The sequence below is a fragment of the Symphodus melops genome (genome assembly GCF_947650265.1).
Source record: "Symphodus melops genome assembly, chromosome: 3".
Classification (NCBI taxonomy): Eukaryota; Metazoa; Chordata; class Actinopteri; order Labriformes; family Labridae; genus Symphodus; species Symphodus melops.
The window spans coordinates 14,078,956-14,101,915 of NC_136693.1; the positions used below are offsets into that span (position 1 = coordinate 14,078,956).

General features: G+C 41.2%; 2 protein-coding genes across 5 annotated transcripts in view; one reads left to right on the forward strand and one right to left on the reverse strand.

Moving 5' to 3' along the window:
• Positions 1 to 2,610, forward strand: part of LOC306821611 (uncharacterized protein) — a 113,575-nt gene extending 110,965 nt beyond the window's left edge. For both annotated transcript variants that reach the window (XR_013778818.1, XM_079340141.1), the window contains 2 exons: positions 658 to 719; positions 1,397 to 2,610. The gene's annotated coding sequence lies outside the window, so the exon portion shown is untranslated. The remainder of the gene's footprint in view (positions 1 to 657; positions 720 to 1,396) is intronic.
• A 3,538-nt stretch (positions 2,611 to 6,148) lies between these two features.
• Positions 6,149 to 22,591, reverse strand: dhx38 (DEAH (Asp-Glu-Ala-His) box polypeptide 38). 3 transcript variants are annotated; one of them, XM_079340413.1, is made up of 28 exons: positions 22,477 to 22,570; positions 22,292 to 22,397; positions 21,130 to 21,461; positions 20,740 to 20,939; positions 20,442 to 20,594; positions 20,170 to 20,332; positions 19,639 to 19,757; positions 19,472 to 19,548; positions 19,212 to 19,367; positions 18,939 to 19,100; positions 18,683 to 18,790; positions 17,715 to 17,839; positions 17,440 to 17,577; positions 17,149 to 17,335; positions 16,111 to 16,296; positions 15,773 to 15,913; positions 14,919 to 15,029; positions 14,516 to 14,632; positions 14,313 to 14,420; positions 14,090 to 14,202; positions 13,084 to 13,292; positions 11,453 to 11,607; positions 10,856 to 11,011; positions 10,468 to 10,602; positions 9,904 to 10,029; positions 9,718 to 9,813; positions 9,451 to 9,572; positions 6,149 to 7,203 (listed from the first exon to the last, which is right to left on the reverse strand). In XM_079340413.1, the coding sequence occupies exons 3-28, from the start codon at positions 21,456 to 21,458 to the stop codon at positions 7,122 to 7,124; spliced, it is 3,774 nt and encodes a 1,257-aa protein (XP_079196539.1). In that variant the 5' UTR covers positions 21,459 to 21,461; positions 22,292 to 22,397; positions 22,477 to 22,570; the 3' UTR covers positions 6,149 to 7,121. The 3 variants fall into 3 exon arrangements, with proteins under 3 accessions (XP_079196539.1, XP_079196540.1, XP_079196538.1); XM_079340414.1 differs by lacking the exon at positions 22,292 to 22,397 and having other exon boundaries at positions 22,418 to 22,591; XM_079340412.1 differs by having other exon boundaries at positions 22,292 to 22,591.
• Between the last annotated feature and the right edge of the window lie 369 nt (positions 22,592 to 22,960).

The window sequence follows — 22,960 nt, forward strand, 5'->3', positions numbered from 1 at the left end:
AATGTGACCCTGCCTAATTGTGTACCATGCTCATTTGTTCTCCCTGCATGATGTGACGATTGCTTATTTATTCTCCTCAGGGCTCCCATCTCACATTAAAATGATTGACTCATTTCATTCACTGCACATTTTCAAGCTTTATTTGATAAGCTTATTTCCCCTGGCATTCAAATCCCTCCTTTTCCCATGCCTAAAAGTTATAATGTTACCGAGGCACATTATTATTCATACTTTGGATTGTTTCTCCCGCTAATTATCTGTGTTACAAAATAATTTTGCACGTGTGACTCTGTTTATTCCGCTGGAATTGAGAGGCACAAAAGGGCAGACATTAACGATGCAGTTTGAATGACCGAAGAGCCAATTGTGTACACAAAGCTGGCAGACGCGGTCAACAAGAAGCTTAAGAGGGATTGGGACACTGCGGATGCTCAAGCAAATTTGCATTGTGTTACAATTTACATCTGGTTAGAGAGTGTACCACAAATAACAAAGCCATCAGCCTTTTTGTCCAATCATGTAATGAGGGAGTGTTTTGACACACAAAGGAGCATAACAAGCAATTGCTGATTGGGGGTCTGAGCAGCCTTGTTACAGGGGGAATTTTAGCTCCTGTGATTTTTCTAGCTAACAATCTTTTTTTTTTTTTCCCTCCAGCTACTGTATATCGACCAGGCCTTAGTGACACAGCAGTTGCTGGGAACTTGACCAGTGCTCTGGTAGGTCAATTTAAAATCCTACGTGTGATGAAGTCAGGCTCAACCAATGTATTTCTATATGTTCATAGCTCTGGATATATTTTATAAACGCTGTTATAGGGGATTGTTGTAAACAAAGTTGTGTTGCCTGATACAATGACTTAAAATAATAATAATGTTACTTTTATTTATTCAGCACCATTACACATGCTGGTTTGCAAAATGTTTGACAGACAGCAAATGCATACAAAGAACAAAGAAAAAAACAACAACAACAACCCAACAGCATTACACATAGCATTATAAAGGGCCTATCTAGCCTATCCTATCTAAAAAGATGTGATGTGTGGAGGTTAATCACATACTATACACAACACTACCAAATGAAATAGGAAGTGCCATGTGCAGCTGACACAAAAGATAGTTCAGGGGTGTTTGACTTGCGAGTCAAATTGGGCCAATATTCCTTTTATGTTGCCATCTTTTCATGCTGCTTGTTGATCAAATATAACATTTGGAACGTTATTCATTCCATAGAGATGCTGGATACACAGGAGCTCCTATAAAGTCCCAATTCTGCATTTTTCTTTAATCCAACTGACAGCATGTTCTAACGTTCATTGATTTTAGCAACCCTAATGCTCTTTGATCATCCATTTGTTGCATGTATTGTCTGAATGAAGTCCCTTGTGCTTTAGCTGTGCTCTGACTGTGAGAGGAGTTCTGAGAGGTACAGCAGAGAGCCCAAGAACGCTAAGCCAAACTCCCAACGCCTGTGTGTTCCCAGCAGCCACGTGTGCTTCAATTCTGAAGTCCCAGGAGAGCACATAGCACCACTTGGACACCACCTGGATAGAGTGGAGGTCAACTTTCCATCCCAGAGACTGACTTTTATGTATTACTGATGCTACACAAGTGATTCTAGAGGCTTGGATATGTCTTATTTTCTTGAACAAAAACAAAATTCATTATTTTATTATTTGGGTCCATTTTGATAACTAATGTGACACATCTTTTATTTGTATGTATAGTTGGCAAGATGTGACTTATATTTCTATAGTATGTTAGGCAAGGTTTAAACATGGAACACGTTGTAATGATAATAGTTTAATCAGTGTAAGTTCAGCTGGTTCATCACTGTTCATAACTGTTTACATTTCTTCAGTTTTAAGTACCTGTTAGTTGCGTATTTGTTGGATTAAAGGAACATTTATCCATCTCTTACGATCAACTTTCTGTACATTGTTTTGAACAAAAGAAAATTGTATCTCTTGTTGTGTTTTGAGTTGCATACAGTAACTACTCCTCAAGCCATGGAACCCACAAGCCAATGTAGCTGAAATCTTAATGAACATGGGCAAAGAGACAAGAAATTGCAGCCAAATAAAACAATAATAAAGGCATCTAAACACTAACAAGTCTGCCTTTGTTCTTCCATTCCACCCACCATAAGTTGGCTGTGTGAAAGCAGGCATTGTTGCAGCTTTGAGGGCAGCTCTGAGAGTTCCATGCCTATCGGCCTTCAATCACATGGGATGTCTGAGTTTGACAGTATAAAGTCTTTTTTGGAGAACAAAATAAGACCCCTAAGCAATCGTGGATGAGCTGTTAGTAACCATACAGTCCACAGGGACTTAGACCAAGCACGGTAGTACAGTATACACAAAGTGTTGGTTAGGGAAGAGACAATGGACCAGTAAAAACATTACTGCATGCTGCAACACACTAACATTAAATAACAGAAGTATATACTGTTGTTTGTTAAATCCATTCAGTTTGGCTTGAAACAAACCAAAATTCATGGTAAACTCTATTAATTTTGTGTTTAATGGAACATTAGTTGGAAACAAAATTTAATTACAGCACTTATTTGTCAAAATGTTATGAGAAGTTTTCATCCCGCAGTAGTCAATGATACAAGTTGCAACAGTTCTGTGTTTCTGTTTCCGTGAAGCATCCTGTGATTTCTTGCATCTGTTTGTGTGACTGTCAGATGGCATCAGTGAGGAAACCCAGTGGATCTCACAGAAACCGTAAGCTGGCTCTCCTCTGTCACTGGGTAGCAGAAGGTAAGTTGTTCACAGGCTTGCAGCGCGTTAGGATTAATTCAAGCCCTACAGGAAGAGGACAACATCGCTTTATGCCTTGGCCAAATCAATAGGCAACATTCTTTCCAGCATAGCAGTCAATACTACACACTTAAGGTGTCTGAGGAAACTGAACACCAATAATTGTTATTAATGCCTTTGATACCCCAAAGCATTGCATTCAGAAGCTGTCCCACCATCTAAAGACATTCAGCTGTCATACTGTCCTACAGTGTCTAGGGATTTTCTCAACAAGAATGTTACAAATGGGACAAATATTGTTTAAACAATCATTTCTTCCCATACTACCTAATCATTTAATTGTGTTGACATTAGGGTGACTGCACAAATGGATCTACTCTAAGGATATCAGTGTGAAGAAGATAGCTAACCATACATTCATGGTGTAAGGACAATAAATGGTGCCGACTTTGGTTGCCTTACATTTTTTCAAGCACCAACATTAGGTAGACAATTTTAGACGTACTGAAGAGTCACTCAGTGGATTACCATGGTACTCAATCAGATGATGAAATTTGAAACCTTCTTGAAACTTTAATTTTTGTTACACTCACACTTTTAACATCAGATTCAGCTATAATTTGATAGCTAGCTGTAATAAAAAAGCTGTAGAACTGTAAATTCTCTAAATATGTCAAGTTTTCATCCATCGAGGTATTAGGAATTCTAAGCTTGATTTAAAATGGAAGTCGACCTAATTGAAGTTCTTCAGAGTCAACTGAAAAAACCTTTAGCTATATTAAAATTAGATCTTGACAACTTAAATATTGCCCTGATGTTGTGTGTCATAAAGTGTGTGAACTCCTTTCACATGTCCTTAGATGCAGTACTTGAAAGGACACAATACAGGCTTTAATGCACAAATTCATGCTGTCCTGTACCTTGTACACAAAGCCAGTCCGTAAGTGCAAGCAATTACCATGTGAAGGACAGCGTACAACAAGATTACATTGTCTCCTGTTTCCATGAAAAACCACGCATGTTCAGATCTGGTAAGGGTAGGGCACTACTGAAGACGAGGGGGTGTTTGTTGGGAGGGTATAACATTCAAAATTCAATCAAGTGAAGGCCATCTCCAGCAGGGTAACGGGGGAAAGGGCGGGGGGGAAACTCAGCTGAAGTTTCCACTGGGCCTGCTGCGCTCCTAATGCCTTGGATGTAATTGGGTCCCAGAAGGCTGTTCATTATCGGGGGTGAGCAAGGCAACAAAACAGAATGGGTTTGGAAAGAGAAAGAAAACGTCTCATTCTTTGCTCAGAGCCTCAGTCCCGCCACCATTATGGGACATGAGTTAATTAAAAGAGCAGTTGATGCCTCTGTTTTTCTCATCCATCTTACTTCTGCTCTTATTAATTTTGTAATGACAGCAGAGCTTGTCCCTGTCCGCCATCAGACACACAAGGAAGGGAGAAAATTAGAGGCGAATGAAGGGCGGGGCTAATAAAGTGAGGGACAGCTCATCTCGACAAATCTCACAGTGGACAACAGCTAACATTCAACGTAATCCCTCCATCAAATCTCAGGCTGATAATACACACTGTAGTCCTCAGCAGAAAGCTGACTTTTATATTTTGGGTGTGGCAGCAAAGCCCGTACAAGAGGCGTGGCTGTGCACCCTAATCCTCAGGCTCCTATTTCAGCCGCCTTGGAGGCCATCTTAATTCCCTCCATCATTACAAGGACCTTCCCTGGAAAGCTTTGGTAAAGGTGACTGCTGACACTGTCATTCACAAGGACTATTTCAAAAATGTCAGCCCATAGCTGAGATTTGTCTCATTAAAGTTGGTGGGGTCCATTATAGCTATCTCCTCCTTCGCTTGCCACACTCAATCAAGACGCCTTGGTGGATTGGGGAGGTTGAGGGAACGCTCATAATCACACTTATTTGCATAAGGGCTAAAGTGAGACAGACCATCACTGACCGACAAGAAAAAAATTGCTGTACATGGATCCAGAAAAGAGAAAAACAGCTTGTTGTTGCACACTACATTAAAAGAAATCACACGCTTCTTTCCCTCTTTTCTCTCCAAATTGATGCCAGATAGTACGAACAGTTCAGCTAAGAGACATAAAGAAATGTCAGCCTGAACGTGATGAGCAGCATCCAGCAGGCTTTTTTTCAACAGTCTTGTGACCTGAGGATTTACATACAGCTTCAATAAAGCCAAACACACAATCCACCCACATGTAGCCCCGCTCTTCATCTAAAGCGCATCAACATCTTTACAGCTGAGGGCTTTCAAGCCTGGGGATCACTCATGTATACGTGTGACATCTGTGGATGCGAGTGTCTGAGTGAGGGAGGGACAGACCGGCGCTTTTTGTTTCTCTCTGATCAGATTCACTCGCTCGGGCTTGCTTTAGTGAAGCCGACAAGAATAACAACTATTCTTGGAATTTTAATATGACCGTTTTCTCCTTTGTAGCTCACAGGACACTGCTGGGTTTGGGTTGATCCATGTTTATACTCAGTGACTGAGATAAAGGAGCATGTATTCATGAGCCTCAAATTAATTGAATGAAATAGCTCATCATATGTGCAACAGTTGTTGTTAGGCCAGTGAAGATAATGTGAAGTCCTTTCTAAACACAAGTGTTTGTCTTTATTACCAGTTCTTACTTTGTATCAGTTTTGAAGCTAAACGGTTAATCAGTAAAGAGAAAAACATGGTGAATTGTTTCAGTCAACAAATACAATTAGCTAGTTTCAGCTTCTAAAACCCGAGGATTTGGTGATTTTCTTTTTCTCGTGAAAACAAATTGAATATCTACAGGATTGTTTTCAAAGAAGAGATGTTGAAAATGGTCAGTTATGTGCAAAAATGAAACAATATCTTATGTTATGTAAGGCATTGTTCAAGCAGACATTTTTAGTTATAAGCATTGGCACTAATCCAACTAGCTTCAGTTTTGAGTGCTTAGTCAAACCAACAAAGAAAATGAGGGTTAGCTTGTAAAAGTTAGCATTAGCATTTTTCACATTTTCTGAGCATTTAAACTAAACCATTAAACAATAGGTAGATGGATCATTTGCAGCCCTGTTTTAAAAACATCTCCTTTGGTTCTTATATGTAAAAGAGATTTCTGAAAAGTTAGAGAAAGTCAAATTCAGATAATCTGCAGATTTATACATTTGAGGAGATTCACCCCTCAAGTGTTATCCTCTTTTCAGTGCACAATTTTATGTTGCGGAAAACAACTAGATATAGCCTCAACTAGCTAGCCTCAACTGACTTGCATCACTTTCACTAACTGAACTATCTTCCTCACCAATGCAAAGCTAACTCTAAAAGTGCATCTACAGATCTGTTATGCTCTGCAGTGCGCAAACAGACACGTCAATTTAAAAAATAGCTAACATTTATTTGTTCATTTACAAAAGCTGTTGAGAGACAAAATACATGAGCAGTCCTCCTGCTGCATTAGATCCATGTTAAAAAAAAAGACAGAACAGAACTGTTGAGACTATCCAAAGATGGCCAATAATCTGTTAAATTGCAGATAGACTGGTCTATCTGAAGCAAGTGATATTCTCATCGGCTGAGAGGGCAGGGCGCACATCTACAAACAAATGTACCTGTTTAAAAGACGTGCAAACATTTGTTTGAAAAAAAAAAAAAAAGAATCAGGGATGGCTGCTTTCTGCTTTGTAAAAAATAAATGAGCGTATACAGTAGGTTTAATCCTGCATGTTGAGGTTTGTTTTTTTTATGAAGCAAATAGAAAAAGGTAAATTCCTCATGATGCACAAGTGTATTTGTGTGCATCAGACGTCTGTCTGCAGACACTCATGTCAAAGTACAGTTAGAGTAGTGCTTCAGTCTGTAGAGGAGCCTTTCAGGGTGGCACACTGCCTAAGCCACTACAGAACAAGACAAATACAAGGGCACAAAGACAAAAACACAATTTGAAATCAGATATTCTCATTCTCAGAATGGAGAAAATGCAACAGAACTAACAGTGATTTTTTTTCTAGATCAGACAAAATAATTCAAGAAACACTTTGTCAAAAATGACAACCTATAAATAGAGTAAAAGACAAAGTCGTCCTTTCTTTGTTTCTTTTTAAAAGGAAACAGCTATTTGTTGATTAAAGTAAAGGGAGGCATTTTGAAGAAGCTGGCTCCTATTTGAGTCTTGTGCCTTATACAAGTTCTCACTCTAGTGGTCCATACATAAACTGCAGGTTGTAGTTGTCCATGCTGGGAAAGACAGAAAGGAGGAGGAAGTGACATTGTGTGTTTGCTTGAGTAGTCCAAGTCTGGAAGAAATTCTGCTTGAAGGAGTCAGTGTGCTTTGCTGGTTGGCTGTTCTTCTACAGTCCAAAGCGGGCGGAGGGGTGTCTGGGGGTCATGGGGGCGTCTTCTTTCCTCCCTGGTGTGCAGATTTTCACAGCCCTGAATCAGACAAAAACAAGACAAATGTTTATTTCTCCCCCCCTCACTCAGTTTGGCGTTATGTTCAACCTCTTGTACACGAGGCTGAAGATGAATGTGAACATGAAACAGGCAGGACCAGCAGAGGCCAAAAATGCAGGCTGCCATTTCTGGGATGAGTTTCGGGAAGTAGAGCCTGACGCTGCTGACAGCGAATCTATCATCTTTAATTACAGCAGTGTGTGACACCCTGACACTGCTCTCATCTCTCTCTCTCTCTTCCTTACAAACACCTGCAGCAATTACAACCATCGGGCCACAACCTTCTTCTGTCACTGTGTCCTCTTCTCTGTGTTTGTGTGGTCACTTCAGGAGAAATTGTTGTTCTACGCCCAAAACAAAAGCTGTTTGAACAGTATTTTACACAGCAAAACATATATAGCACATGACAGCGCTTAATGAGAAAACTCATTTCAAGAATCCAACTTTATGCATTTCATTTCAAACAACAGGACAATTTCAAAATATCAGAACTAAACTGAGTGATGCAAACACTACTTTAATCAGGGACGTAGTTACTTTTAGATTTCTAAATGAATCTGCAGCTAAACTGCAAAACCACACAACAGTTCAGTGACTTTAAAAAAACAAGAACAAGACATACAGTATGTGACTGGAGCAGGTTCCAAGAGGCAACAAGGGGATTTTAAATCCATTAGAGAAAAGAAGAGTGACCGTCCTGATCTGAAGTCATACCAACTAAAAAAAGAAGAAACTCATCCTGTAATAATATTTATGTTTAGCACACAGATGATGTTTTGCTGTAATAATGTCTAATTACTGTAATAATGCCATTTGGAGATTGTTTATATACCATATTTTAAAAGGAATGTTACCAAAGATTTTAAAGTCAAACTTCTACTGTCGCAATTGAAGAAAAGTGAAATTCAGTCAAACACTGTCTAGTATGCAGAAAAAGTAAAAGAAAAAAAAGAAAGAAAGAAATCTTAAAAATCCAACAAAGAACTCAATGAAAGCTTCTCTCTTCTCATCTTCTTTCATTCACTGGAGTTATCAAGCTTGCTTTGGACAGTTCCTGCAAGGAAACAGTTAACAGATAATACCAGTTTCAATCTAGCTGACGTCTAAAAAAGGTGTTGTGTTTTTTATGAACTATCCAAAACAGCTAATGATCAAATTAACAGGAATGCCAGATGACAGAGAGAAAGGTAGTGTATCCTCACGTGAGGTGAGACAGACGCAGAGAAGGTTTGGCACCTGTTTCCTTACTCACATATTTGATCCAGTATGACAGTGTGAAGTTTAGCCAACCAGCGTACAGACTCAACATTTGATAGCTCACACTCTTGGCTTGGACTTTCGACGCTTCACATGGAACAACAAAGCTCTCCACTGCTAGTGCTCACAGATGATGTGGCTCCAAAAAACTACCGCCGACTTTCCCCACAAGAAGCAAAACAACTGACATCCCCATTTACTAATTCACACCACTGATCTGTGCTGGTGAGCTGGGAGTCAGGTGATAAGCAGCCAGTCTGACGAAATCTTCCATCCTGGTCACAGTGAGCTCAGAGAGGAGACACTCGTGAGGCCTGCTGGAGGACAAAAGCAGCCGAGAGAGAGAGAGAGAGAGAGAGCCCAGGAGAACCACCGCCTTTCATTATCACACATCCTGCTTCCTCTGCTTAAATCGAATTCTTAATCCTATACCTCTAGTGTGATTATTCTCAACAGATCTGTTACAGACGTGGTCACACAAACTCAAAGAGATAAACCAGCCGATTAATTAACAATAAAAGTGCCTTTTTTTAAGTCTGTCTCTGTAACCTTATTTCTCTCTACAAAGCTGTCGGATGGGTGTGAAATTAATTTTTTGGTCTAATTTGAAATTGAACGTTCCCCTCCTTTCTCTGCTCTGCTATGGCACAATTTAAATTGCTGCAGTAATGGGGGTCAGCCAGGAGTCAATATTATTTCTTTTTGTCTCGTCTGCGGGGACCAGAGGTGAGAAAAGCTCATCATGAAGAGTGAGCGAGGGTGAGCAGAGAGTGTGTGAGTGTGTGAGTGTGTGAGTGTGTGTGTGTGTGTGTGTGTGTGTGGGGGGGATATGGACTGGCAGTGAGGTAGGTAAATTAAACGTTTCTATCTTGACTGTGTATGGAAAATGAGGGCCATGGGGGAGCTATTGTTAGAGGAGGCTCGTGTGTGAGGAGGAGGCACAAAGGAGAGAGTTAGTCTGTGACTTACTTAACGCTGCAGGTGTTGCTCTTCTTCTCCTGTTCCTCTCGGCGTGATCGCAGCTGCTCCTCAGCCATGGACATCTCCTCCTCCATGTTGGTGATCTCCTCCTTGGCCCTGCGACGGTTCTCCTGGAGGAGCAACACAGAGAGGTGAGGAAGGGGAAAAAGAAAAAAGAAAAAAGCCTCAGACTAAATGAGCATGAATGGAAATTTCTCATTAATAGTCTTGTAATAATAGTGATAATAGTCTTAAAAGGCTATACACAAGTGTTACCTGTCTGCTTCTTCCTGCATGTTTGATGCTGTAAAACATCGGACCCAGCTCTGCCAGCCACTCTCCATCCACGGCCGTCACACACTGCATGTACTCCTACAGTGCAAAGCAAAACTTGAACATCAACAAATCCTGCATTATTTCTTGCCATGCTCCCAAAAGTTCTTCAGCTAACAGACTTCTCACCTTGGTTGTCATGACGAGCTCGTGGTAGATGATGTAGTCCGGGGTGTAGCCCATGCCAAACAGGGAGCTGGTAGGATGGAGGTGACATGGCATGCCTGTCCTCACGTTCACATACTCACCGATGCCCTGGGAGTAAACACAGGCGTAAATAACACTTTCAACGTACGCCTCGGGATTTCTTGACAAGAAAATAGGACCCTGTGTGAGGTTTTTACTGTGACTTTTTGTCTGTGTGTGTGTGTTTGTGCATTTTGAGGTCAGAGCAAAAACAGGTCCTCTGGGTTAATTTGCTTCTCCACCTCGCCTAGACAGCAGGAAAATAAATTTGAAGTATATCCAACACGGCTACGATTGCTTAGGTTAGCCGGCTACTCATAAGTCAAACGGAGAGCCCTGATTATATAGTCATGATTTCAAATTCCCTTTCAGATTTTAGCGCTGTATTAATGTGAGGCCAGGAGGGATATTTCACCGCTCTGTAATTATGCTGCTATAAATCTGCCACAACCAGTTGCCACTAGGCATGGCATATTAACTGAGGGAAACCCAGAGTGCACAAAGTACCTTGAGCTTGGCAGCCTGGTGGAAGTAAGCAGCACAGATGCACTTTCTGATGATGTCCCAGTCTGACCCGCAGGAAATCAGGTTCATCCTCTGCTGCACCATGATGTCCTTTAACTGGGAGCGCACCTCCCGCACCTGCATAAACACAAGACGTCTTTATAGTGGAACCACAAAACGAGTCATCCAACCTACGAGAAACCCACTGTTTCATGGGAAGAAATATCACTGCTTTTTATGTTTTATAAGAAAGAAGTAAATGCTGCCATACGTGCATAAAATATTCAAAATAGTACTCTGAATAGCTCTGATAGGAGCTGAGTCACATGCTTCACATGTTCAGGTTTCAGTGTGTTCACAGAGAGAACCGCTGTAGCCGAGGAACTCTGACCTTGCGCATGGCCTTTGTGTGGATAAAGTGGTCGTTGCACCACACGCTGGAGTAATTGTTGTTCTTCCACTGCATGTAGACGTTGAGGTAGGTGAGGTGGTCACTCTCTGGGACTGAGAACTTCTCCCTCACCTGGTCGCTCTCTTCCTCCCGACCCTGCACAGACACACACAGTGAGATTTTTTTTTTCAACATCTTAAGGTTATTTTTCTCCCATTGAGGACAATGAGAGAAACAAACCATGTTCACATTTAAAGAGTGTGAATAATCAATAAGATCACACAGCAGAAAACAGGCATGCAATTAGAGACCTTGTCAGCTGATCAGTCAGACAACAACAGAACAACATTGGCCTCTGTTTGGATTCATGTTTCAGGTTAGCCGTCGAGCATCTGTATGTTTTTATTCTCATCTAGTTCCTGCTAGAAATGTCTCACCTGTAAGCTGCTAAAGTGCTCCAATATGATCACCAGCTGCCAAACAGTATATCGTATATATATGTTTGTTTTTGGTGATGGTCATATGTTGTATGAGCTTCCTCCTTTCTATTTCTCACTGACACTTTGCTCAGGAACTTCCTAATAGACATGAGTGTACCTTAGGTCTGTAGAAGATGGCCGGCACTGACAGCATGGAGACAATAATAAGGATGTCAGCACTGCAGCCCATATCGCAGGACACAATCAGCATCTTGGAGAGGGCCGGGTCAAGGGGAAACTCCACCATCAAGCGTCCCGTTGGTGTCAAAGCACCTACGTGGGGGGGGAGAAAACACAACAACACATGAAGTAAATCGAAGTGCATGAAACGTGAAGAATGGAGGAGGAAGAAGCGCGAGATAAGCTTCTTTTCCATCAAAAGCCAGCGGGTGTGATGGAGAAGCGGGCATAAAGTGACACTTATTTGTCTAACAACATGAGAAAGGAGGATGAACTGCTGACAGCTGAGAACACTTGCAGGCGGACAAAAAAAGAAGAGAGTGAGATCAAAAACTTTGCCGGTTCTGATTTAAATGATTAGACGACAGAGTCTAAGAAGCTTATGAGGAGGAAAAGCAGAGAAGCAGAGCAGACCAGTTTTGGGGCAGGTAAGCCCTAATCAGAGATAATCTGCTGTTAACACACCATACAGGGAATCATCAAAAGTGCCCCCTTATCCCCAAATCCTTAAATCCCCAAGAATCTGGCTAAGGATGAGAGAGAAATGAGACTCAGCCAGTCAAATCACACACAGGATCGGTTACTAGGCAATTACACCACCGGCTAAACCTGCGTCCTCCAGGCCTGTTTGTAGTGTCTGCATCACCACCAAGCATCCTCTAAACGGCTGCTCTCCTGCCTCTGTTTGTGTTGTCAGCAGCACTGTGTGTGGAACCGCTCAAAGCAGCACTGAGGGACAAATACAGGCCTTAAATAGCCAATACTCTCCGTCACTGCTTCACCTTCATGTCTCAAAGACGATGATTTATGTTGTTTAGCTCTACTAAAGGAAAGGGGCGGTGGAGGACTTGCGAGGTTACGAGGAGTACAGGGATGCAAACTGACAGAACAAAAACCTCCGGATACCTTGCATGGTCCTATTTTAATAAGACCGACTGATCCATCCACAATTCAGATGATCTATTTCTTTTGCAGAGTTCTTTGTGGAATATCTTGTTACCTGTTATGGAATTAAATCCCAATGTGCTGATATTGAAAGAAAATCAGTTAATCAATATGTTACCTGAAAATAAATTCCACGAGATGACCTGGTCATGAAAATAATCAGAAGTTGCAGCTCTGGTTGATTTAGTAAACCTTGTCATGTTGATATCATCGCGTCTATACCATAAAGAACAGATCAAAGGGGCGCTGGTGCGCAGTGGTTAGTGCGCGTGTCTCATATTTGGAGGCTGTAGTCCTCAACGCGGGCGGCCCGGGTTTGAATCCAGCATGCGGCTCATTTTCCACATGTCAATGTCCACACTCTCTCTCTCCCTGATTTCCATCTCTATTCACTATCATATCTCTCCAATAAAGGCACAAAAAGACCAAAAATAAATCACACATTTAAAAAAAACAAAAAACAGACCAAAGTTAAACTTCATGTGTTAGATTTATATGATTAGTCTTGTCTTTTAGGACTTATTTAATAATGAAATACAGCATATTACTGTATTATTTACTTACAGTACAGGAAGTCTGTTCAAAACTAAATGCCATGGTCATCAGCCCCTGTTCCCTCCTTACCTGTATTGTCTAAAGCTCCCAGGATCCAGAGCTGGTACATGGAGTTGAGCATGTTGTCCTCAGGCGGTGGGTCCATGAAGTGGAACATGAGCAGATCCTGAACACCGAGTGACTTCAGCAGCAGGACCACGTTAGCCAGGTTGGTCCTCTGGATCTCTGGTATGGTCGTAGTCAGCATCTCATTCTTATAGGCGCTCTGAGTGTAGAGCCTGGATGGGAGGAGGGCAGGCAGACGCATGTTAAGTGTGTCATTGAAGTCAGCATGATGACATCAAACTAAAATCAACATGTGTTCAAACAAAGAATGAAAAGACACAGACGTTTGTACATGTTTTGATATCTTTGCTGGATAGACAGCCTTCGCAGAAAAAAAAAATGGTGGTTAATATTCTTTTGTTTTTATACGACACTGAATCATCTGAAGTGTTAAGATGTGTGCAGCAGTAAAATCAGCTGCAGAAGAAAGTTCCACATTCAGTAATGTTCGCGCCTTAACAAAAATCTCGTCACAGTTACAACTGACTGACTTTAGGGTTTATAATCTGGATCTTTATGAGGTTTGGAGATTATAAAAGAATGACTGCAGTCTCACCTAAAAGGGCATTTAATACGGGAATTATCCATGCAAGCTGAGCCAACCAGTGTGACTGGCTCCCTCTTAGGCTACACGAGGAAGGGTTTCATTTTTTTTTTTTTTTTTTTGACTGTCCTTCTACAAACAGAGTTTAACTAAGTTCTTTCTCTCTTGTTCTTTCTCTGACTGTCATGAAAGCATGGACCTTCCCAGCACTGAGCTCTAAAAGGACAAACCCTTCAGTATGAGTGACACTGAAATGCTGCTGCATTCACAACGAAGCAGGGAGAGGAGAGAGACGCTAGAATTATTATAATTTTTTTTTACAAAAAGTGACAACAGAGTGAAGGAATAGTAGGCACCTGAATGTTGTATCAACATTAACCATTCACCTATTCCAGCTCAACACAGAGATAGGAACAAGGATTTGACCTGTAACACTGGCCTGGTCCTGTACGTCCTGCTCTGCCCGAACGCTGGTTGGCATTAGCTTGGCTAATGGGATAAACCTGTAGAGCGTCCATACCAATGCGTGGATTGAAGACCTGTTAAAGAAAATACAAAATGGTTTTAGATTAGTTTAAAACATGTTCACTGTGAAATGTTTTTCAAGATTGATGTTGTGAAAAAAATAAATACAGAAGCCATCGTGCACCTTAAGTTTGCAGTATCCTGCGTCCACAACAAACATGATTCCATCCACAGTTAGAGAGGTCTCGGCGATGTTTGTAGCAACAATACATTTCCTCACACCGTCGGGAGCCTTGCAAAAGGAGACAGTCAACTTTGTTTTAATTCCAAGTACTTTTGTTATGTGTAGAATTGCATGCATCCTTGTGAGCAGAAACAGATACAAACCTTTTGAAAGATCTTGGCTTGGAGGTCAGACGGCAGCTGGGAGTAGATGGGCAGCACTGCCAGAGCAGGAGCGTTCTCCAAGTCCTCCAAGCGCTCTATAATCTGATCGGATGTCACCTGCAAAACAAGAATATATTTTACCTCATATGAGACACAATATGGAAAAAACCCAACCGTGACAGGAGGGTGCTGATCAACAGATAAACTCCAGTCCTGATGCTTTGTTGGTGTGGTACATACATACTGTATGTACCCTGTGAAAAAGGATTGTCTTACCATGAAAATCCAACAAGTACACAGAAACTTTTGAAACCTGCCTTTATTAATTGATTTTATAGCTCTGATCTATCCATACAGCAGCTTCAATCTAGACCGAAAAATAGAACTGTTGCATTTCCCTCACCTCGATGTCCTCCTGCCCGGGCATAAATATGAGAATGTCTCCCATCAACCCACTGAGGTGGATCTGCAAGGCCTGCTTCACCGCTGCCTCCACATAGTCCTCCTGAGGAGTCTGCACAACACAGAGCACGACATTCAAACGCAGTGCAAAAACAAAAACACTGAAACACCCGATCACCGTTCTCAGAACAGTGACACATGAGAGAAAGCTCAATCAAACTAAAGTCACATGTAAGGGTTTAAGCGCAGTGGTTCTCAACTGTGGAGCCGACCCAGAAGTGGGTCGCACAGCTGTTTTCAGTGGATCAAAAATGTGAGTGGAAAAAGTACTGGAAGTGCTTTTTTAAAACATGTTTGTTTCAGTCCGTTTCTTCGCTCTATCACATTCTGTACCGTCTGAGATGCAAATGTTGTTTTTTTTGTTAAACTGATTGATTAAAGAATCTAAGAATTTATTTCATGAAGGAGTAGTAAGTGGATCTTAAGGTAAGTAAAGTCTAAATTTATACTTTTTAAACTGAAAGCTGATCATTTGAGAGAAAGGACGTGTAAATGTCTGGCATGCTTTTCTCACAGTTTAATAAAGTGGATTTTTGAGGGTTAAAGATTTAATCACAGATCAAGACCTTGTTTGGAGAACATTAATGTGTACTAATGTGTGTATTAATGTGATGATACATAGTGATGTTACTGGGGTCGTCAAAAAAGCCTTTGAAAGTTGATTCAGTGACTGTGAATTAGTAATAACAGTAATGGTCTGTAGCTGCCAAAACGATCTAAGAGCAGATCAATGATGATTTGAAGATGTAGCGGGATTTCCTTATCAGTGAAAGAAGAAAAGAAACGGACACATACCTTGCTAAACAAGATGTCTACAGGAAACGTTCTCCCGGGGATGTGGAATATGGGCACGTTGCCAAAGAAGGCAGCAAACTTGTCTGAGTCCATAGTTGCAGAAGTAACTATGAGTTTTAAATCAGTACGCCGAGACACAACCTGATGGAACACAGCAAGAAGGGGGAGATGTAACAGAATGTAATCAAAGGGTTATTACACTGAAACCTTACAGGGAAACAACAAACTAACACGGCAATCCATCATTTAGACACACAGGAAATGTAGCTGTTTGTATGTCTTGAAAATAACAAAAAGACTTTTTATCTGTGCAGGGTGTCGTGTGGTTGTGTACTGACCTCACGTAGAAGGCCAAACAACACATCTGTATTCAGCGAGCGTTCGTGAGCCTCGTCCATGATAACAGCACTGTAGTGGTCCAGGTCCGACTCCCTCAGTGACTCCCTGAGCAGGATACCGTCCGTCATGTACTTAATCAATGTTTTCTCAGACGTGCAGTCTTCAAAACGAATTGCATAACCCACCTGTAGAAAATAAGCCGAAAAGTCAAACCAGAATAATGTGCCATGAAATTACATTACATTAAAAAATGAAGTGTTTGTAGTGACCTGACCTTATTCAAAAATGTCAAAAATGACCCAAACTAAAAGGGCCATTTTTTACAGCTGTCTATTATTTGAGAGATTGAACCAGTGGCACAAGCTGTTGTTTCTCTTCAGTTCAGACTGCCACAGTACAATGGCAATAACAACAAAAACTAAATTTTTCCACTTGTCCACTAGATGGCGGTGTGACTCAGTATAGTAAGTTACTAAAGGGTTTGACATAGAGATCCTCTCAGGCTGTGCATTACAGTTGAATAATTATGTGACAAAGTCATTCTATACACCTTACAGCAGAATACAACTCCCCATAGTTTTACTGCATTAGTTAATTTAGGTCTTTAAAACAAAATACTTTAACTTCTCTCTGGTTCAATTTCAAAATGCCATTCCTAAATGAGCTAAACATGCACTTAAGGTTCATGATTGTATCACATGTTTCATGTACTGAAGAATTGAAGCTTAATTTGACTTTTCCCCACGGGATACTGTTGTAAAATTGTCTTGGCTGAAGCAAACGGCTGCATCAAAATCCAATCTTCTGTTCCGAAACACAAATGAAATCAGAACACATCCAAACACAAGCCTGATGTAAAATAACTACGAAAATAAGTCACTGTTTCTACACATGTTCTAAAGCGCTGCTCTCAAAGTACGTACATCATTGGTCAGTTTTCTTTCATATTCAGCAAAATGGCGTTTTGCAAATCATTCAGAAAATGACTAGATTACTAAACATTGCTGAATGCGTTGATGAGCTGTCAACTGTCTCACCTCCTCTCCCAAGTTAGTGCCGATCTCTTCGCTGACTCTCTTGGCCACGCTCATGGCTGCTACTCTTCGGGGCTGGGTACAACCCACCATGCCGTAGCTCGTGTAGCCGTCCTCGTGCAGGTACTGAGTCAGCTGGGTGGTCTTCCCACTGCCCGTCTCTCCAACAACAATCACTATGCTATTGTCCCTATAGATGCCAGACATCACATAGAAACATTCCAAAGCTATAAGGTTCGTCAACACATCAGTGTTTATGAGTGATGCCAGGTGAAAATAAGGGCAGAATATTACCTTATGATGTTTAAAAGTTGTTGTCTGACAGCAAAAATAGGAAGATACTGTCTCTGCTCCAAAAGAGTCTTCTTCTTAGCAAAGTCACTGCTCGCCTCAGACTTGTCTTTCATGTGGTCCGCAAATTTCTGCTCCGTTCTAAGAGAGAAAACCACCAAAAATGAATGTTGCACATCAGACAGACTGACATAACAGTTCCTGGAGTTCTGAATTATTCAAAAAGAACATTTGAAATCTTATCAAACTTCGGGGCTTTTTCAAAGACAGTCTGGTACCTGTAGTCAACTTTGCCGTCCTCGCCGACAGGTTGGCCCCCAGAGGTGTCAGCTTCCTCTGTCTTCTTGATCCCCATGATGTCCCCTAACTTAGTTCCTGCCAGCTCCCAGTGTTTGTGCTGCGCCTGAAATCACATTTTTGTCCAGTTATATCGCATGGTTATGATGAACCTGTTTTTGAAGGGTTCTCAGAGAGACAAAAAAAAAAGTTTCTGTGCAGCTGTGTTGCACTCTCAGTTCTACCTGTTCACACTTTGTGGAGTTTGCACTCCTAATAACTACAGTACGGTAGTTGAGCTCTCAGCCTGCAGGGAAACTTGTGAAGCACAGACCTCAAAGCTTAGGAGCACTCTCTCCGACTCCACTGGTCACTCTTTAACTTTGATATAGGTCTCTCTGAATCAAAAGAACACTCGACAAGGTTTATTTATGGAGCCCAGTCTTCTGTAAATGCATAATTATGACCGCATGAGGGAGACACGATGTGAAAAAGGGGCGCAGCCAGACTGGTCTGTGTCGCTGTCTTTCCCAGAACAGGGTGCAATCAGCTTTCAACACACAAAGGATGGGGATGTATTTTTAATCTCTTCAGGTCACGTGCAGTGATATGGACCGGACCTGCGCTGATGAAGGAGCTTCGGTCAGCATTTTATACTGGTACTGTATATTGGTCGCACCGGCTTGGAATTTGCTCCTCATTCCTCAATGACTTTTTCTTTTTGCAGAAATCATCAGGATGCCTTACATTTGAAATGCATGGATATTCCAAAATGGTATTATTCAGGTTCATTTCTAAAAGGTTTGTGCATCAACTTGCCTTACTTACAGATGTTTTTATAAAAATCGAAATTTGCATCATGTTTGTCTAAACTCTTATGTTATAATAACTGTCATATCAGTGATCAGGATCAAAAGGCCAGGTAGAACCATTCACCATTCACTTGCAGATCAGTCAAAATCAAGCCAACCTTCTTGCGTTCTTTCTGCTCGCGATGTTTTCGAACAAGCTGACTTCCTTTACGAGAGATGATGGCCATGTCAGAGGTAGCATCTTTCACAGGGATGACAGGTTCTGGCTGCAGTAGGAAAAACACACAAACAAGCAATTAGATCATGAAACATGTTTTAACTATGTATATGTTTAAGTTCTATTTACAGCTCTAAATCCCCCTGAACCGAGGACCTGGTGATTGCAGGTCTCTGATTATGAACTGATTAGGTCACCTGCTTAGTGAAGACTATTCTTCCATCCAGGAAGGGGGGAACCAGGTTGTGAACAAGCAGGTGAACCTTGGCAGCATTGTCCTCCTCAAAGTCCTCATCCACCTCCAACCTCTGCACTACACCACTGGTCAGCATACGGTTTGTCTCCCAGCGCTCATTATCCTGAGACAAGAAACGCAGCCTGTTACCATGACACTCAAACAGGCAGCAGCACTCACAAGGCAAGCAGAGATACAGTATGTATACATAAACACTCATGGTACTGTGGTGTACCTCGTTGATCTGTCGTTTCTGGGCAGAGATTCTTTTTTGAGTCTGCTTCTGGAGGATCTGCTCTCTCTTCTTCACATAGTCTTCCGAGGTGGAAGTGAAAGGGTTGTGGAACTCGTCATAGCCTTCATCCATCATGTACCAATCTCTGTCAGCTTGCTGCAAAATAGTGAGACAACTTGAGATGTAGAAAAAAAAAAAAACGTCCCACCAGAGAAAGTCAAACACTACCATTAAAAATAAATGATCGATGTAAAACTCACCTTCTGATCTTCCTGCCACTGGTCTTTCTCGTTTTCATTATCAAACATGATCCCTCCCTCGCCATCTTCTTTCCTACCTGAAGAAGAGACATAATAACAAATGTTACTGGACAAGCAGAACTTCAATCTTGCGCATACGCACAAATTGCTGGTTTCTGGAGTAGTACCTTTTCCTTGTGATAAACGAGGTGTAGAACCCAAATGTTTTCTGTCATTGGCCCACTCGTTGTACTTGTATGATGGGGTGGGCAGTGGTGTGTCATCAGGGTAACGACCTCTGACTGACCTATGCACACAACAGAGAGACAGTGTCGTATAAGCAAAAGAACCTCAGCAGCAAATCATTTCACGTCACATGTGACGAGCAGAACTTGTCCGTACAAAAGTGTGTTCTGATGACAGTGTGCAGTTTCAATGTGAATAATTGCATCACGGAGCTTGATGATGTGTTAACGTTAACGCAAATGACTGCAGCGAAAAGAACACGTGTCATTCCATGGATTGTTTAATTTAAAGAAAGATGTTGTTTTTGTTATATATTTTAATAATCCTTGAGGGAAATTCTGGTGTTCACACTCTGTTATTGAGAGACTTGTACATGTGCTGCCGACACGCTGTGATGCAGGGAGCAAACCAGAGCGGCTGGCGGGTTGTGTGCCTTGCTACAAGAACATATGGACAACACATTGGTTGATTACCTGTCCCTTCTCTCACTCTCTTGTCCAGAGCGATGGCTTCGTTCAGAGCGATCTGACTCTCTGTGAGAGAGGGATGGAGACGGAGACTCCCAGTGTGAGTGCTTTGAGCTGGCATATCCGCTGTCATCCTCCTCCCAGTTAGAGTGCGAGGGTGTGAAAGAATCTACATCAAAGACGTAAATAAAGTCCAGTCAACGGACTCAGTAAACACTCCTGGAAACATGAAAATGCATGTATTGATATGAAAGCATTTTAATAAAAAACAAAAGTACCTCTGGGGCGATGCTGTGGTGACTGAGGTTCCTCTCTCTTCATCCCCCGACTGATACGATCTGACCAGCCCTCCCTCTGTGAACGATCGCTTCTCTCACCTCGCTCCGAGCGACTGCTGCTACTTCCTCGGCTACGGCTGCCCTCGCGTTCATCTGGCAGACAGAGACAAGAAAAGTTTTTCTCAACAAAGTCAACTATTGAAGCATTTCTTTTAATCATCCCTTCATCAATAACTACTACATTACTGAGTAACTTTTTATTTTTTTTATTTTTTTATTTTTTAAGAATTACCGGTACCTCTTTCACTTTTTCGGTCTCTTCCTTTATCTCTGCTCCTTTCTCTGTCTCTGTTCTTGTCCTCTTTGGAAGAGGCGTAGACTCCATGGTCTCGTCTGTCTTTCTCTCTCTGCTGGTGTCTGCGTCTGAACTCTTCACTTACACCTCCGGGGTTTGAGGGTGTCTCTGAGCCGGTCACACGATATTTCCTGCTGGGAAGACTGAAATGAAATATTAAACATTATACCATTTGTATACCATTACATTAATTAAAAGATCAATGAGTAAAAGGGGAAAAAATACAAATAATTCAGACAGGGGTGGTACTGTTTTAAGATCATTTACTTCTTTTTTTTTACTTTTTTGTGAAAAAGAAACTATCTTCAATGATACATTATTTATACCCCTTACCTCTCCTTCTTAACATTTTGTTTTTTCTCATCCTCTTCTTCATCAGACCCCGAGTCACTTTTGGCTTCCTCCCAGTCCTTATACGATGAAACTTTGGACCTCTTTGTATTACTGTCACCCCCACTGCCATCAGACTGTTCCTTACTCTCGCGCTCCTTTCTTTTCTGAGCAGCCAGCAGATCCAAGCCTAGCAAGGAGGTGCGTGGGGTAGGTGCTCGGAAAACATGGGGCTCTGAAGCAGCGCTCTTCTTCTTAACTATCAGTCCACCAACTTGTGCAGTTGGATCCATCCCTTCCAGCCTGTGCATGGACACATCGTCATCGTCCATAATCTGTGGGGGCAAATGGCATTGTAAAAAGTAAATATAGGTAAAATTACACAATATTTTATTCCTTATTATTTTTTTCCTAACTAATAGTTGAGCATTGCTAACCTTGTATATTGCATTAATTCAATTTACAAATCATTCATTTCATTTACAAGAGGTAAGAAAAAAGTGATGAAAGGTGATCATATAAGCCTGGATTCGTAATAAACATTTGTCAGGTTATTTTACTTTGTTGGACAAACAGACAAAGTTAAAAAAAGATTCACTTTAACAAAGAAGACAAGATAAAGATTCATAGTTGGACCTACTGAGAGTTCTGATTGGTTTCTTTACACTATTGACATTGTGCTGATAAACAAAATGATTGCCTATAAATTCCTTGTGATTAAACTATCATAACTACAATCATCAACCATAATATACCTCTGTAAATAGAATGTAGTCTTTATGGTGCAGAGGCGTAAACAAGCCCTATTATCAAGTGATATGTTGGTGTGAACTAGTTTTGTGGCAGTCTAAAAATGGGATTATTCCTCCACCGAACAAAGATTATACTTCACTGAACATTTTTGAAAGATGTTTTTAATTTAACATTAATCATGTTAAGAATTTTGACATTCAGTTAAAATGCATCTCTGATCTATTCACGGCACGAGCAACCAAGACAGACAATAACTTCATACATGCATACCATTCGCACTTTCTGTATATTTCATACAGTTATAAACACATTGTATGTTACTCCAAGGCCACAAACGAGGCTCGACTCATTGTTCAAAAACAAAGTCCTCGTTTAATATCGGTGAGGTGCAATGAATGAAAGTGATGCGTACCTTGTATCTGGCTGCTGGCCTTGTTTAGTCTGTGAGATATCAGGTTCTGTCCTGACAACAAGGCCTGGCCACAAGATGCAAAATACGGCCACGTGTTGGTTATGATCTTAAAAAGAAGAAACTCGCTTATGAAGATTGTTGTTTAAGGTCTACGTTCAGAAAATGAGCGCTGAAGCTGCTGTTACCGGAAATCAACAACACTACGGCTTTCGTAGACACAACGCGTATTGTAAACGAGGGAGCAGCCATTGCAATCCAACGATTCGCAGGGGCAGCGGAAAGGGATTATTTAAAAACTTTATTCAAACGGAATTTGTGGACAAAGGGACAGCGGTGAGAAAAACATACTGCAATCTGCTGTGTCTCCAGTAGAGGGTGCCAGCGTGCCGTGTTTATTTGGTGTATTAATGATGTGTTGGGTAATGGAAGAAGCTTTGTAGATTTCCATTTATGTCATTAAAGATTATCCACTATAACTTTGTAAAGCTGCATTATGTGATGGCTATGACTTTCTGTCACACCCTTTGAGTCTTATAAATCATATGGACAAAAAAACGTTAGTATGCCATTCAAATGCCTCCAAAAATTACCTTATAACATTACTGTGATGTACAAGGAGGATGAATTGAATGTCTTTTGTAGTAATCCAGCCATAACACAGCACGACAC

Excerpts from the sequence above, each read along its gene's own strand:
- dhx38 (XM_079340414.1), bottom strand. The coding sequence starts at position 21,458 with ATGGACGATGACGATGTGTCCATGCACAGGCTGGAAGGGATGGATCCA. Across the intron at positions 17,336-17,439 it reads CAACTTTTAAACATCATAAG|GGACAATAGCATAGTGATTG; the intron begins GTAATATTCTGC and ends TGGCATCTATAG. Across the intron at positions 16,297-17,148 it reads GCACTAACTTGGGAGAGGAG|GTGGGTTATGCAATTCGTTT; the intron begins GTGAGACAGTTG and ends TATTTTCTACAG.